Genomic DNA, 15,261 nt, shown 5'->3' with positions numbered 1-15,261 from the left:
ATAGCAGGACTTGAGAGGGTCTGCCTGCAGCACACTCCCGCTGCTAGTTGACCTACAGAAGAATGTAGCACTTGTGCTTCTGGAAAGAGTGTTGGCACATCCAGTAAGTTTAGTTTTGTGCTAATTTGGGTTTGTAATCACCAGTGATACCACTTTTTCTGTTTGATTGCAGGGTTGAAGCATTTACTCCCCCAGACAATGTAATTCTGGCCTTTTCCATCCATTCTCCTCCCTTCCAATGCCTACTTCCTTTCCTGCTCTTACCTGGCATTTTTGCAAACACATATTTCATCCTCCCACATTTCTGCTTTGCTGACGAGAAAAGTCTTTCACACCTGGAGGAAAAGATAATTGGTATAGTTCATTCAATATGTGAAACTCATAACTGAAAAATTAGTCTGAACACTATCGTGAGTTTGGAAAAATGACTGCATTCCATTTTCTGAAGCTGATGTGATTGATGTCTTGCTTTCTGTCATGGGTTTACTTGTTCTAAAAAACCAAACGGGAATTTTTCTTTCCCCTGCTGCATGTGGGGGAGGGATGTTGAATGGAGAGGACAGTTTTCTGCCTTGGGTGATTATCTACACAAAGGAGCTGGCTAGCAGAACTACATTCCAGCCTGATAGCCCTCTCTGGGGCTGGGTAGGGGGTGGGAAGTTTTTCTCCCCTCCTCTCCTTGGAAAACAGCGCTTCACTTTGTGCCTTAAGGGGAGCAAGGTGTGTTGGAAAAGCTTGGAGGCCGTTTTGCTCTCGACCTGGTCATCTGTCTGTTCTCCGGCCTCGGTTTGTCTACGGTCTGCTCTCTTGCCAGCCGAATCTGCTCAGATTTCATCGTAGAGTTTGTGCCCACTGACGAACAAAGGGGGAGTCCTGTCTACAGCCAGTCGCAGACAGCGTGAGTTTAGTGGGAAAGAAATCGCCTTTCTTTTCCCTTTCTTCCCCTTCCCCTCCTTGGTGGGGGCGGAGATCTCCATTTCGGCTCCTCCCGTGATCCGGGGCCCCCACGTGGCGACCACCAGTGATCCAACAGCGCCCCCTGCAGGCCACCACAGAGCACTGCAGGCTCTGCACCTCCAGCGATCCAACAGCGCCCCCTGCCAACCGTGATTAGAATTGCGCTAGAGGATAGAAGTATCAGGCTGTCTCCTTTTTGAAGGGGACTTTCTGGATACAGAATTATTGCTTAGTTGTTTTTGTGTTCTGTTACTGTTTTTGCCAATATACATATATCCTTTAATAAAGGGTTGTTATTTCTTCCTTTTTCCATACTTCCTGGGTTGGAGCCTCTTAATTTTGGCTTTACAATTTCTGAGAGAGAAGAGTTTGGTCTACCTCATAACTCATCCTCCTTAGCAAAACACTCCAGTCTCTTTAAACTGAGACACTTTCCTTCTGCGTCTTTCCTCCCAGCCCGTTAACCATGCTGAGAGCGTGAGGAAGCTCTGGCTCACCTGGAGCCTGTGAGATATTGGCCAAGGAGCAGTGGCCACCCCCATGGCATCTTGGCAGAGATGAATCAGCAAACTAATGCCCTCAGCTCCTGGCTCTAGCAGAGTTTGAAGGGCCCATCCTTGCAACTGCTCTCAATTTGCTCCATCTCCTCCATTTTTGTTTAGACACCCCTTTTCTGTGGTGCCCTGTGCCTGACAGAAATCTGAAAGGAACTGAGGGCTGAGGAGAATAAAGCACTAGAATTCACAACAGTCACAGCTCATCAGATCTACTCTCCCTTGTCCTATGTTAGAGCCTCTTCAACAAAGGACCTGTCTGCCAACAGTAGCAAACGTACCTCAAAAAAGCAGCAGTAGCTGTATATTTACAACAGCCCTTCCCTGTAGAGCCTCCAACCAGTGGATGTAAGCTGTGTGACTATGCCCCAAAGACTGGCTCCTTCCTCTCCTTGCCTTGCTGGCTGGAGATGATGAGTGAGTGTCACACTTGGCTGTAGCCAAGAGGAAATACACAGCTCAGTGCTGTGGGAATTTTTATTGCAACTTACTGTGCTCTGAAAATTGTCTGGTGCAAACCTAGGCTTGTTTTTCTCTGTTCCTTTTGCTTCTTGCTTGGAGTCCTGCAGGTTGTCTTGGGAGGTGGGTTGCCTGCAAGTTTCATTATGCTGACCACTGATGGGCAGTCATAATACAGGGGAAGTGGGGCCAGAGCTAATCAGAAAAGCTAGGTTAGTCTAGAAAGTGTGATTTTCGAGGGAAGATGGAGGGAACTGGAAGGCTGTTTAATTCAAGGAAGAGAGGACTTCAGAGGTTATAACAATCTCCAAAAATCTGTGAAGTCAGCTGTGGAATAATAATGTGTTCTTGTGTTCCTGCTAGCTCTTAGTATTAGATTATAGCAAGGGACATCAGAGTTTGAAATCAGAAAAATGTTTCCAAGGATGAGGATAGCAAACCAGAAGACCAAGTTCCTTGGGAAAGAAATTAGTGTCCTTTCTTAGAGATTCTTAAAAAGCAGCATCAAATATGGTGTAACTCCTATCCATGTCCTCAGCTGGTCTGTCAGAGCAAAGGACGTTCTCAACAAATATTCCTGTAGTATACAAAGAGAAGAGTTGAAGCACACCTCAAGAGACTTGCCAGGCAAGTTTTTTCTCCAGGAAACCAAGGACACAGCTCTGGCACTTTTCAGTTTGACGTGGCTTCCTTCTGCTTTTGGTTGGAGTTAGCTGTCTGGAAATACTATCCTAATCCTGGAGACAAGCCTGTTCTGCAACACAGAATCTGGTTGCAGATTCACCCTTTTCTGGTCACGATCATCTCTGGCTGCACAGGGCAGTAGCATTACATCAAGCATGATCTCCCCAAGCTAGAAATAGAAAATTGTAGCAGTCCTAAGTACAGCTTGGCCATGTATGTCCCTGTTTGAAATAAGAGACTGCAGCAGCTCTAGGGAGTTTGTAGGAGGCCCCCAGGGTATTGTTTTTTTCTTGGGAGTGCTGAGTTAGGCAGGATTGCCAAGCAAGGCAGAAGCTTTGTGCTGTCTGACATGCTGTGAGCTCCATCTTGCTGAAAAGCAAACCAGTTGAACTGAACAGCCACCTCAGAGAGAGACATCATCTGCAAAACACTCCCTCTTGGTGAGCTCCCTGCTCTGGGTGCAGAACCTGATTCTCACTCCAGCATGCGGGAATTTTAAGTGGAGTGTGAACTCATGCTGGTGCCAAATGAAGTGTCCTCTCTTTCTCCTGAACCATGTAAGGGATCTTTAACATTAATGAATTGTCTTCAGTGCTGCAGCAGCTGTGAAATGAGTTCCACTTTTAGCTGAAACAGGCTGCATTTTGACAGAAGAATTTTTCCTCTCCAGATTTTCACTAGAAATTTATATCTAAAGAATATATATCTTGTATATCATTGACCATCAGAACAGCTTCTTAGCCTGAAGGAATCCTGGTTTGCAACACAACTGTGTCACAGGACCAAAACTCTGGGTGAAGAAGGCATGTCCTGGAAAGCTGTCTAACCTGTGAGGGTGCATCAAAGCAGCAAGACTCCTGCAATAGTAAACCTAGCGCAGGTCAGGGGAAATGTTTCAAGTCAGGGTGAATTTGGGGACATATATTGGAAGACCAGCATATGCTGGTATGAATCTGTGTGTGAATATCCAGAGGCAAAAAAGGCAGGGCTCTTCTAGAGTGGAAGAACTCGCTTCATCATTTATTTACACACTCTAACACTTGCATTTTCATGAGGCTTGGATATCTCATGTATTTGCCAGAACAAACACAGGAGGGGACTCTTCTAAGCTCTCGATAGAATAATTAAGGAGCTTCATGTCTACTTGTGATTTTCCACTTTTTTGAGTTTACTTTGAAATGTGAACATAAAATCTGGCACTATGTGAATTTGTGATGGTTTTGGGAGCACTGCTTCTCCATAAAACAATGTCTTGATCCTATCCAAGCACAGATGTTTGTCTGTGACAGCTGTAGTATCAATGATATATGCTTGTTGTTGAGCTATCCAAGTCATACTTTAATGGAAATTCTTTAAAGAAGTTGCAAATAGTTCATTTTAGTAGACTGATTCAGCAAACATTGCGTAAACTCTTTGGAATAGAGTCTGAATTACACAAATAAGAGAGTTATGTGTGAAGGTGAAATGGAAAGCAGTATTTTTTTATGGCATATTGCAGTGGCTACCAAGCCTTATGGTTTTGTCAGCAGTCTCAGGATGTTGTATATATTTTTTTCTTAAAATCCCAGCTGCTGGAAGGAAGATATTGAATAAGAAACTCCATTTTATCATTTTAAAAAAGTAAGTTTCTAACCTTCATGGTTGCATAGAAAAGCATGAAAACATGAGCTGAATGTTCCAGACAGGATGTTGAAATCAAACCCAAACACAATGGAAACCTTGTTCATAGCTTTATACTCCAGACAGCAAGTAAACAGGCTTAGATTGGCTTAGAAATTTTGCAGTTTGGAAATGTATCAATGTCTGACTTTTGGGATCTGACTGCTGGCATGACGGCACATGTGATTTTGGAATCAGAATTTAGCCTCTTTTGTTATACCAGGTTGACAAAATTATAAATTAATAAAATGTTAATATTTCTGCCAAATAAAAGATTTTTAAAAAATATTTCTCTGGTGAGAACACTTTTTCAAAACTTTCTTCAACATTGCTCGAGTCCCATTTTGTCTCTTGTTTTGTTTCTCAACTAATTTTGTTCTGCTCTAATTTGAGAATTCCATCTTGAATCTCTTTTGGTTCATGCTTCTCGACTTTAATATTTCTGTCTGGAGATGTCCATTTGGTTAGGTTTTGCTGTTAACCTCAGATTTGGTGTTATCTTCCCTTCCTCATTTTGGCTTTTTCATCCTGTTCTTTGCTTTTCAACTTTGTTTTGAGCTAGTGCTGTAAAATTCCACCTTGGGTGATGGGTGATGTTCTACCTGGACATTGCCTTTTGTCATCTCAGTGCGTGATGTTTCCAAGTGGCTCAGTGCAGATACTCAAAGTCACATTCGAGCTCATCTTCTTGTGACTGGGGAAGTTGTTGGCTTGTTTTGTTTTTCCAAAGCTGAATGAATTTTTCGTGAAAGACATGCACGATACAGGAATTCATGGAGTGGGAATTCCAATTCTCCAAGCAGAACTAGCCCTGAGGGTCTGTAGTGGCCAACTTCATGCCTGCACTGTTAGTGAAGTTGTTGGGTGCTGTGAGAGAAATTGAAAGATGAAAAACAAAGAGCTCCTTCTCTCTCCTATACCCCATTGTGTGACATGGTAATGGTGACTGTGTAACTTCATCCATGCTGCAGCCTTCAGATAAGCTTGTTTTTGCGTTCTGCTTCTGGAGCTCATAGGCAAATTGAAGCTCACAGTTTGCCTTAGCCCAAACTGTGGCACCTTCTGAAAGCTGGAAGACAGATGTCTAAACACACTTTCTGTGGGCCTAAGATCTTGTTCTTAGGAAGTGGAAGAATTGGGCAGAGTCCATCCACAGCAGTGAGCCTGAACTTAGTCCCTACATCATGAATATTTAGAGGTCAAGCTACCAGCCAGCAAATGAGAAGAGAAACCCTGTTGTATCCCAGGCCTTAAGCCTGCCCTTTGTCTTGCAGAAGAGTTCCCTTTCCTGCCTCTAGGCTATGTTGAGAACTGTATTCCACATTTGCAGAATGAAAATAAACATCCTGCAAAACCCTGGTTATTGGAGTCTGAAGGGACAGCAGTGGGATGAGTATGACCTACACAGGAAGCTCACGGCAGGAATATTTTGTTGGGGAAGTCCTGGTCCAGAGAAAGTCAGGAACCAGCATACAGCACTGTCCCAGGCTGTCAGCCCATCTGAAGAGGATCCTGATGTATATATGACAGCTGTGGGTGCATGAATCAAAGAAAGGCATGATGGTGTGAAGTTAGTTTGTTTCTGTACAGACCAACTGCAGGTGAAATTGTTTCTTTGGAGGCAGTACAACCAGTGGCTCTTATCCAAAAGAGAGTCATCCTCTCTAAACTTGTCCTGCGCTGTTTTGGAAAGGGTATAATTTCTGTCCTAGACTGTGGGAGGCAGATTGTTTTTAGGGGAGAAACCACAAGTTAGTACTTCCACACAGGACTGAATTCTGCAACTGTCCCTACAGGCTGCCGTCTCTCAGCTTCTCCTATAGCGAGGCTCCCAGCATATAGGACCATTTCTTCCCTGGGGAAATTTCACGTTAGTGAAATGATTTTTAACCTGGACTTTACATTGTTTAGGATATACAAAGTACTATCCCTAGTGTGATTTTTCTTTTCCAGATGTTTTTTGTTACTTTGTTACTTCACAGAGTAAGATCTGCAGCTCTGAGCATCAAATATATGAGACAGAAGTGTCTTAATCATAGTCAGGCTTGGTAGATTTATTTGTCAGAGTCCTTGTCTTCAGAGCCTAAGGATTTGTATCTATCATCTTGTAGCTTATCATGTAGTAGACCCCTGGCTGTCCAGGGCTTCGAGGTCACATGGATTATTAGCAGTCAAGCTCTTACATTCCATCTAATTCATGTCTTTCCTAGTATTATTAACCTCATATGGCCCTGTTTATGCTGGATGCAAGGCAAGGGCCAATCCATACATTAAGCAATGTACGTCAGGCTGCCGGAAGGTAGGGGCAGGGGTAGCTTTACTCCCATTTTAAACCAACATTCCTTTGACCCATACCTCAAAGCATGAACTGACTTACCTGTGTTTGCCAGCCTTTAATAAGTGGTGTGTACACACATTTCAGAGGAAGCTGTTGGATGGTATATAGCGATTAGAAGCACTTGAGCAGGCAGTTAGAGAGAGAAAAAGTTAGAAGTGGCATGGCCAGATCTATAAAGATACTGTGGCACTGCTGGTCTCCAGAGCAACTAGTTACCCCTTTTCAAAGCACTAATTTCCATATTGCTACTTAAAATTCCTGACTGGGAACTTCGTAGAAAGCATGACCTTAGAATGGGGCTGGTGGGACTCAGCATTCTTGCTGGAGCAAGATGCAGTAACAGAATGAGTGAAAAATGTCAGTTTTTATTTTTCATTACAGGCTTTCTCAGCCTCTCCTCAAACTCCAAAGTGTGTTGGAGTTTGACCATCAAAGCCCAAATCCATGAGCTGTAGTAGATCTGAGAGAAGTAATTCCTGACAGAGGTGATGCCTTTGGTCTTTATTTCTCCTTCCTTCTCCTCACCCAGCTGGGGTGTCATTGCAAGGTGACTCTGATGTTTCTCACCAGTGCTCTTGATATTTGCCAGTAATCACTGTGCCTGGTTGCTGGGTATGTTTGGGATTGGCCTGATGGAAGACTCTTACCTGAGTAATGTCTCCTGAGTAATGTCTCCTGTGAGATATTTGTCCCCTGTATGGAGTTTGGTTTTTCCTTTTTTTTTTTTTTAAAAAAAAAATCAGGTTTGCTGTGTAAGAGCATGCAGGAAATTTGTATTTTGGCCTTGTTCTGTAATATTTGCTTGAAACTGGCTAGTCCTGTAAATATTCTTGAAAGTATCAACAGAGAGCTCAAAGTTCTGTTGTACAGTGTAGTAACACAATTTTTAAGCATTGGATATAAGTGATCTACTAAAATGTCTAGTTTCTTGTTAGAATGTGAGTAGGACAGAGCAGATAAAATACAACTCCTAGTTATCAGAGGTGGAAGAGACCCTGACTGTCCATTTTGTCCATTTCCCTGCCAGCATACAGGATTAGCCTAAGTAAAACTTAATAATAGTTGTTTATCCAGTGTCATGAATTCTATTCCCTCTCCTGGCAAATTCCACATCTGAACAGAATAAACTAGATGTGCCTATTCCTGCAATGGTTGTTGAAATCTGGATCCAGTGTTTCATTGCATGCTGAAAGGCATGAATTCATTCCAGAATAAACCCAGCATGTATCTACTTTACTTGTGTGCATGTTTGTGCTTCAGACCCTTGTCTGAGTTCCTTAGGGTGCTGCTGCCTTCCTCTCTCTGTGTTACCAGATGTTTTGGGTTTGTGAACAGTTGTTTTTTGGGGCACTGTATCTCTGTCCTAATGAGCTGAGAGAAAATTTGTCTGACCTGGGTGTTGAGGAACACACTAGTGCAAATAGCTGGTGTGCAGCTGAGGTGCGAGCTGCAGATTACGTCTGGGGTGGGGGGAAATGGCTGGATCCCTTGGCAAGGGGCCATGACCTGGCACTGACCCTTTCCCTGACAAAGGGCTTGGGGCCCTGCGGCATGGCCGGGGGGTAGCTGGTCACCCAGAGACTCTGCAGGAGCCAGTGAACAGCGAGAGACCCCAGACTAAATATCACCACTGGAATGGATGCACAGACTGTAAGGGTACAATATCCAAGGAATTCCTTTGTTGGGGGTCCCTCCCTGGGTGGCACCACCTCAAGGTGTTTTGGTGTTAAAGGAACCAGTTGTGTGGGACTCTGCTATGGAAAACCTGGGGCTGAGCTGGTGAGGGAACTGACTGTGAGTGTGGTGTGTGGTAAGTGGGGCACTGCTGTGAAGGTGCTTTGGTCCCAGCAGTGAAAATCTGGGATGGTAAGAATTTGATTGTCAGAGTGGTCCTGAATGATCAGACAGGAAGGTTTCCTTAACACTGAGAATCTGATAAGAGCTGCAGAATATTTTTTGAGAGTTACTGAATGGTTTGGTAGGGTGTTTTTACTGCAAAGATGCTCTGGTGAAAAGTAATGATTTGTCTTCCCAGTATAATGCTGGGAAAATTTACATCTATGTCTCCATTCCTTGCCTGGATTGCTTTTTGAAGCCCTAGTTTGCCAGTTTTGTGCTGTGAAAAAGGAGAGAAGGTTAACCCTCTGCTTCCTAAGGCTAGGAGATGCCTTCCTGTATACACGTGGCTAAGGTTCTTCGTGATGGCTCCACCACCCTTCCTTCTACCTGTCCCCTGCAACCCCTCAGCAGTCTACAAGCTCCTCTTTTGTTCATTAAGCTTAGAGGTTGCCCCTGTACTTCCTGGGCCCGAGAAGTGAGTCCTAACCAGTAGGCTTTGTGCATTGGAAGTTTCAGGCTTTTGAAGCTGGGTGTTGACTTTGTCCTGGGGACAGCAGATGGGGACTAATTTTGACACTGAAACATCAGGAGGCTGATGATCTGGAAAACTGCATTTTTGGATTGCTATAGATCTGGAGACTGTGTCACCTGGCGTGAAGAGTTGTGCCTGGATTTCTGCCATAGGATAATCATGTGGGTCCTATGTTCCCTAGTTTTCCAATAGGTGTCAAGGAGACACTTGGAAAACGCTGGCCTTGGCACAGCTGCAGACAGAACCGTGGTTGTGGGGGTTTGCAAGCAATGTGACCTCATCCGTGACCCCAGATGCCTTTACAGAATCTGGCATATCCCTGTACTATCTCCCCTTCTGTGCCTGGTTCATTTTGACTCCTCTGTACTTGGCTTTAGGGATACTGTGTTGCAAAAATATGTCAACGGAGAACATCTATGCACTTCCTCGTAGTCATGCCCCAAGTCAGGGTGTGGCTGGTTACCTGACCTGGTTTGTGTTTATTGCTGCAGATCCAGTGCTTGCTTCGAGCCTTGGTTGATGCCACACTCTTCACTGTGGACTTGCAGCTCCATATAAATAAGAGGCCTCCCTGGGACTGTCTGTGGAGTGGGCTTCCTCTGCCTGATCCCAGCTAAGGGCGTGTGCTGAGCTTGGCTGAGCCACAGGGCTTACATGTTATACTGTAAGTGGCGGCTTGCAACAGCTAGGAGGATTGTCTGATTGCTAGGGTGGGCAAGAAGGGAAAGAAGGGAATTTCCTGCCCATACTGTGAATTTTAGAGGAAAGATACACATGTGGGTTTGGGGGAAGAAAGGATGACAGACTTCCATTCAGCGGCACTTGGGCGGTGGAGTTCCAAGGAGTGTTCCCTTGTCATGCAGTCAGAGGAAGAGTAGGATTGATGCCCCAGCACCGAGGTAAACAGATTTAAGGTAGGGACTGAACTGGGAGGTTGGCCAGTGTGTTTTCATGGCGAGGGAAAGGGGGAAAGGAGGGACTTGCCAGCTTATGTGGAGTATGTGTACCTGCAAACAGATGTGAGGTGTCTGCAAAGTTTTATAGACTGGACTGGTCCTATAGGCTTCACAGAGAAGCCGAAGAGTAAAAGAGATTAAATATATGTGTGGTTCTGTGCACACCCTTGCATCTTTTTGTTTACTGAAAGGGCAGTGCTCCTACATATGAAGCACAGAGCTTGTGCTAGGTATTACTTTGTTTGAGGGGCTTAGCAGATTTTGCTGTCTGTCATAAGGATGGGCTTAGCAGGTTTTGCTGTCTGTCATAAGGATGGTGGCTGGATTTGGACTATGTTCTTGAAGGGCCTTATCATCCTTTGCAAGGTAACGCTTCAGAATACTTTAGGCCCCCTTGGAAGTTACCACTGTTGGTGTCTGTGCTTTTTGGTGTCATTTTGCTGGATAATTACTGACACTGCCTGCTTCTGAGCATTCAATACATACAGCTACAATTTAATTTTTCCCTCTGAAAACTTCCGCTGGGAGAATCGGTGTGGTTGGGCAGGTGTTTAGCTGTGTCAATCTTCATGGGATGCATTCTCTACAAAATAGGCAAAACTGTAATTGCAGCTAAAGCCTCTTATTTCTTCTGTTTAATTGTGTATGGCTGGTAGCAAGGATGTCAATGAAAAAACAGCGAAGTTTTTTTAAAATTGGTATTAATGAGAATAGACACATGGTAAGAGATATGTGAGCACTGCTTCCAGCTTAAAAGCAGCAGCTGCAGAAACAAGCACTATTTCTTTATCAAGACTGTGGTATGTCCAAGAGGAAAAAATGCATGAGGCTGGGATTCAGTGGTTGGGTCCCAGGTCTCAGCCCTGCTAATGGTTGCCTGAGAGCCCTACGTAAATGAATTTCTTTCTTCCTGGCCTGGGACTCTTCTGTGGTCCTGAGACAAACTGTTTGCTTACTTCTACTTGGGTTTTTTCTTTCCAGAATCTCTAATCTCAACTGTTTGGTGACTGCATGACTCCTAAACTAGCAGGACACTTTCACCATTCAAATTCAGCAGTGTGGGCTTCACAACAGAGGATGGCTTGTTGAGGGGACTGGTTGGGCTGTTCTCTTGAGCATGGGTAAGAGGGTTTTAGAGAAAGTGCCTTTCATGTGGGGTCAGGATCAGAGAGGACTGCAGAGGCCTCTTCTGCAGTGGGATCTCCCTCCCTTGCTGCCACAGGCTTCGACTCACCCCAGCAATGAGTCACACATGGTGACTAAGCTGGTTAAGCCCAGGCAAAGAAGGGAAAACAGCAAGGAATCAGAGGTGGAGGAATCTCTGGACCTGCCTGATCCCCAGGCTGGAGTCAGAAGGGGAGCAAAACAGGGGCAGCTTAGAGGTCTCTCATGATTCTTTGGCCACTTTCTCAGCCTCCTGTGTTCTGTGGATTCCCTGCAAACCCAGCTTCTGCCTCATGCAAAGGACTGTGCTTTCCCTGGTGTTACTTCTCTCACAATGAAAACCCTTGTGCTCTTTCTTCCCCATATCCTCTGCTAGGGAATGTCCAGTTGCACAGACGCTATGTCTTAAGGAGACTGATTCACTGATCATCCACATCATTTCACCTGCCCTTGACATGATGTTCCCTCACCCACTTGGCTATGCAAACCCCCTTAGAAGGGCCCCACTGTTGTTCATGATGAAGCAGATGGGGTTTCTAAGCAGCTTAAGTTGTCTCTTTAAGGACTTGTAGAGGCAGGTGTTAGAGCCCTTGAGTTTCAGGCAGCTGAGGTATTGTGTAGAAGTTCTCTGCATGTTTTCTGCTATAAATTCTATCACTGTCTGCAACCTTCTTTTTCCCTCCTAAAGCACCTGCAAACTAGCATTCATAATAGGAAAGGTAAGACTATTTTTGTTTCCCCAGTGATCCTGGAAACTAGGGCCCTAGCAGGTGCCTTCATCTGGCTGTGGGGAGAGAGCAGGTGGTTTTCACCTGAATTAGAACAGCCTTTAATCTTGTTCAAGGCTGTGTAAGTGAAGGGGTGAATTATATCCAAACCTGAGACTGCTGAGGTGTCCTTGAAATACTGGACCCTTTTACAGCCAAAATTCTTTGGGGTGGGGGACGCTTGCATTTCTGACATTATTAAAGTGGACATTGTTAATTACATGTGAGGTTGGATTACTGCATGGCATGCAGTGAGTTCTTAACGTTAATCAATCAGAAGTAGATGAAATACACCTTTTGCTTTATTAACAATGACCTCCTGGAGGGACTTTCCCCTGTGGTTGAAAGGAAATATGCTGAGGGAAGAAATAAATAAATAATAATGTGATTAAATGAGATGTATTAAGGCATGGATTTTCCATCTCTCTCTCCTGATTCTGGGCCTTGATTCAAATCTCATTCAATGCACTCAGCTACGTTGTGTGTTATTGGACAATAGCCTTGGTTGTGCTGGTTTTACAAGCCGTCGGTTGTACTAGAAGTTCAATTGATAGCCATATTGACAGCTCCCCAAATTCACACTTTACTTCTTCAGGAAGGATCTGAGTTTCAAGACAGATGCAGAAAGATCATTCAGGAAAGATCTTCACCCAGCATACGCTGACTTCAGTCCTGTGAACTGCAAATGATTTCTGGTATTGTGGCACTTAAGCACTGAACTCCTTCCAAATGCACCAGCATAGAAGCAAGCAGCAATTACCATGCAGAGCTTCAACTTATTGCATAGCAAGAACTGGACACAGTGGCAATCAGTTGAAAAACACGGTTTTAATGCACTATCTTCCTGTCCACTGCCCTAGTTTCTCATCAAACCAAAATTTTATTCTGGAATTTGAAGGAAAAAGACAAGGTAGCTTTGTGAGTGGTTTAGATGAATAGTTTTGGAGGAAAATAGAATTTTGTCACAGAAAGCCAGCAAAGGGTTCAGGAGACATGTCCTCATATTTGACAGTAAGGATAGCTAAGATATTATTCCTGACTGCTGTTCGCATCAAGAAAGCATTACCCCATGTAATGACAGAGTGACAGCTATGTGGTTGCCTGTGTGTTTTCAAGTTCAGAATTGAAGTGCTGGCCTGTAAAGCCTCCAGGCTTCTTCCTTGGTACCCACTCGGCACAGTGGGACTTCTGCTTTGCTCAGCACAGCAGGACTTCTAGGTAGATAAAGCTGCTTGATGCTGAAGTGGCTGTGACATACTTGTAATGACTGCCTCAAGGCATGCTTAGCTGCTCTCTATTTTCCTAGTGAAGTGCAGCCATGGTAATCAGGCCTTTTTGTTGTTGAGTGATTTCCTACTAGGCAAAAAACTGATCAGCTAGGGTCCTGGAGTTTAACTGTAAGTATCTAAGAGCCCAATGGAATACTTAAACCTGACACAAAATTATTCAGAATAACTGGAAAGAAAATACCAAGTGTCAATGTATTTTATTAATTCCACATCAAACTGCCCAACTTCTCTTTATTCTGTCCTCTCTGATTTTCAGGTTCCTAGCGCTAGAAAAGAGGAAGGGTTGAATGCACAATGCCAATGCATTTTCCAAGTGAGACTGCCTACCTCATTAAAGAGTAACGCTCAAAGAGCTGACAGGCATTTTGGCCTTTAAAAATCTCTCAAGAATACAGGATCATGCATAATTTCTATTCCCCTTGCTGCTCTCACTCAGGTAGTGCTTTGTTTATTGGAGAGGTGTGTCTGTGTGTGTTCATATGGGCATGGTTTTATTAGTTTACTCAGTCCAGTAAGAAATGTATCTTGCATAATAAATATCTCTAAGTATTACATGTTGCTGCTGGGCTGGTGCAGTGCTGTATCATCACAGCCTTGCTAACCCTTAAGGATTTTGTTTCCCTTCAGACATCTCACAATAATTTGCAGGTTCCAGCCCTTGGGATTCACATGAACATATGCAAACCGTGCTATTTGTTACACTGCATTTGGTGCTGGCTGCTGGTTTGACAGAGGAAAACTGGGAAATCTAACCCTGCTTTATGACTGATGTATTTTAAAAGGAATCAGAAAGCAGGTTAAAAAAGCATTTAAGAGTGTATCGGTTTTGAGATATTTCAAAGGTAATCTCTTACCTTTAGGAAGCGTGATTATTTTTCAATATCTGAGGTTTGCTATCTCATTACTCAGCGACAGCAAAAGCTGTTGTCCCTCCTGCAGGCCCTGGTTTCCGTCCTGAGTGCCATGCAGAGATTAGAGCTCTGCTGGCTGGCTTTCAAGCCCTGCAGGAACCAGCTAAATGCAGTTATCTTTAGGTAAATGCAGATAGCAGGCCCAGAGCGGAGGTACTCAGATAATGTGCAAGAGGCTGCCACCATGGAGGTTTTTCTGGGAAGTGCAACCAAACTCTGAAACTGTGTTCAGAGAATAGCTCTGTGTACGTGTTAGGAATTGTCAAAGCAGAGAGCAGGTGACAAAATCTCCCACCCTTTAAGATATTCTTTCCCTTAAGAACACACGGCCCTGAGTTAATTTTCATATGATGAAAACAAACTAACAAACTTGGGGACATGGCCCACAGCAACACTACGCACTGATGTGAGCCATTATACTTTCACCTGCCACTTCTGGTCCTGTCTTTATGGGCAGGAGCCATATGCAGGCCCCCAGATGGTGTCCAGCACTCACCAGTGACTTCGCAGGAGAGACAGACACTCAGACCTTGTGTCTCCTGCCTTGTTTGGAGACCAGCAGTCTGCCTCTGATGACTTGCTGTCCTCAGACTTTCTTCTAAAGGGGGAGGAGAAAGAGATCCCTGACAAAGAAGCTGCAAGAGAGGGGGACACCAATGTACAGAGCACATCACTTGCCTTGTTAAAAGAAGAAGAGGCAGAGCCAGCAGCTTCTCCCTTGGCTGGAGATCCCTGGGACAAGAACTGCTTTAACTCTTTATTTTAGAACTTTACTTCTTTATATTAGATGTAGTAATGTGATACATTAGATGACCAATAGTAAATAAATTGTATTGAACAGGACTTCCTGGCCTGAGGATATTTTATAGTTTAATTTTTACCAGAAGAGCAATTATCAATCTTGCCATTAAAATAATACATATACAGTAAGGATTAATTATGTTGTAAAATAGCCATGGAAATCAACAGAAAGCACCACAATATGAAATATAACAATTTGAATCCAGTTTTATTAAAAAAAAAAATCAGACATGCAATTTCCAACAGAGATTGGATGTTCACAGAATGTCACAGAATATGTGGATTTGGAAGGGATCCAAGGATCATCAAGTCCAATCCTTCGCCCTGCACAGTACCATCCCCAAGAGTTAC

The 15,261-nt window shown here is 44.0% G+C and overlaps 1 protein-coding gene across 2 annotated transcripts in view; it reads left to right on the top strand.

Annotated features, from left to right (window-relative positions):
• Positions 1–15,261, top strand: part of LOC113999595 — a 25,744-nt gene extending 10,483 nt beyond the window's left edge. The window contains exons 3-4 of one of the 2 annotated variants that reach the window (XM_039386572.1): positions 712–898; positions 1,414–4,601. In XM_039386572.1, the coding sequence (XP_039242506.1) occupies positions 712–898; positions 1,414–1,438 (212 nt within the window). In that variant the 3' untranslated portion in view covers positions 1,439–4,601. Of the gene's footprint in view, positions 1–711; positions 899–1,413; positions 4,602–12,504 lie in introns of those variants that run through there. The other variant, XR_005565536.1, reaches the window with a different exon arrangement.

The sequence above is a fragment of the Pipra filicauda genome, unplaced genomic scaffold (genome assembly GCF_003945595.2).
Source record: "Pipra filicauda isolate LSUMZ 115617 unplaced genomic scaffold, ASM394559v2 scaffold492_size439525_pilon, whole genome shotgun sequence".
Taxonomy (NCBI): Eukaryota; Metazoa; Chordata; class Aves; order Passeriformes; family Pipridae; genus Pipra; species Pipra filicauda.
Note: the sequence above shows the minus strand (reverse complement) of the source record. Positions and strands in the feature narration are given on the sequence as shown.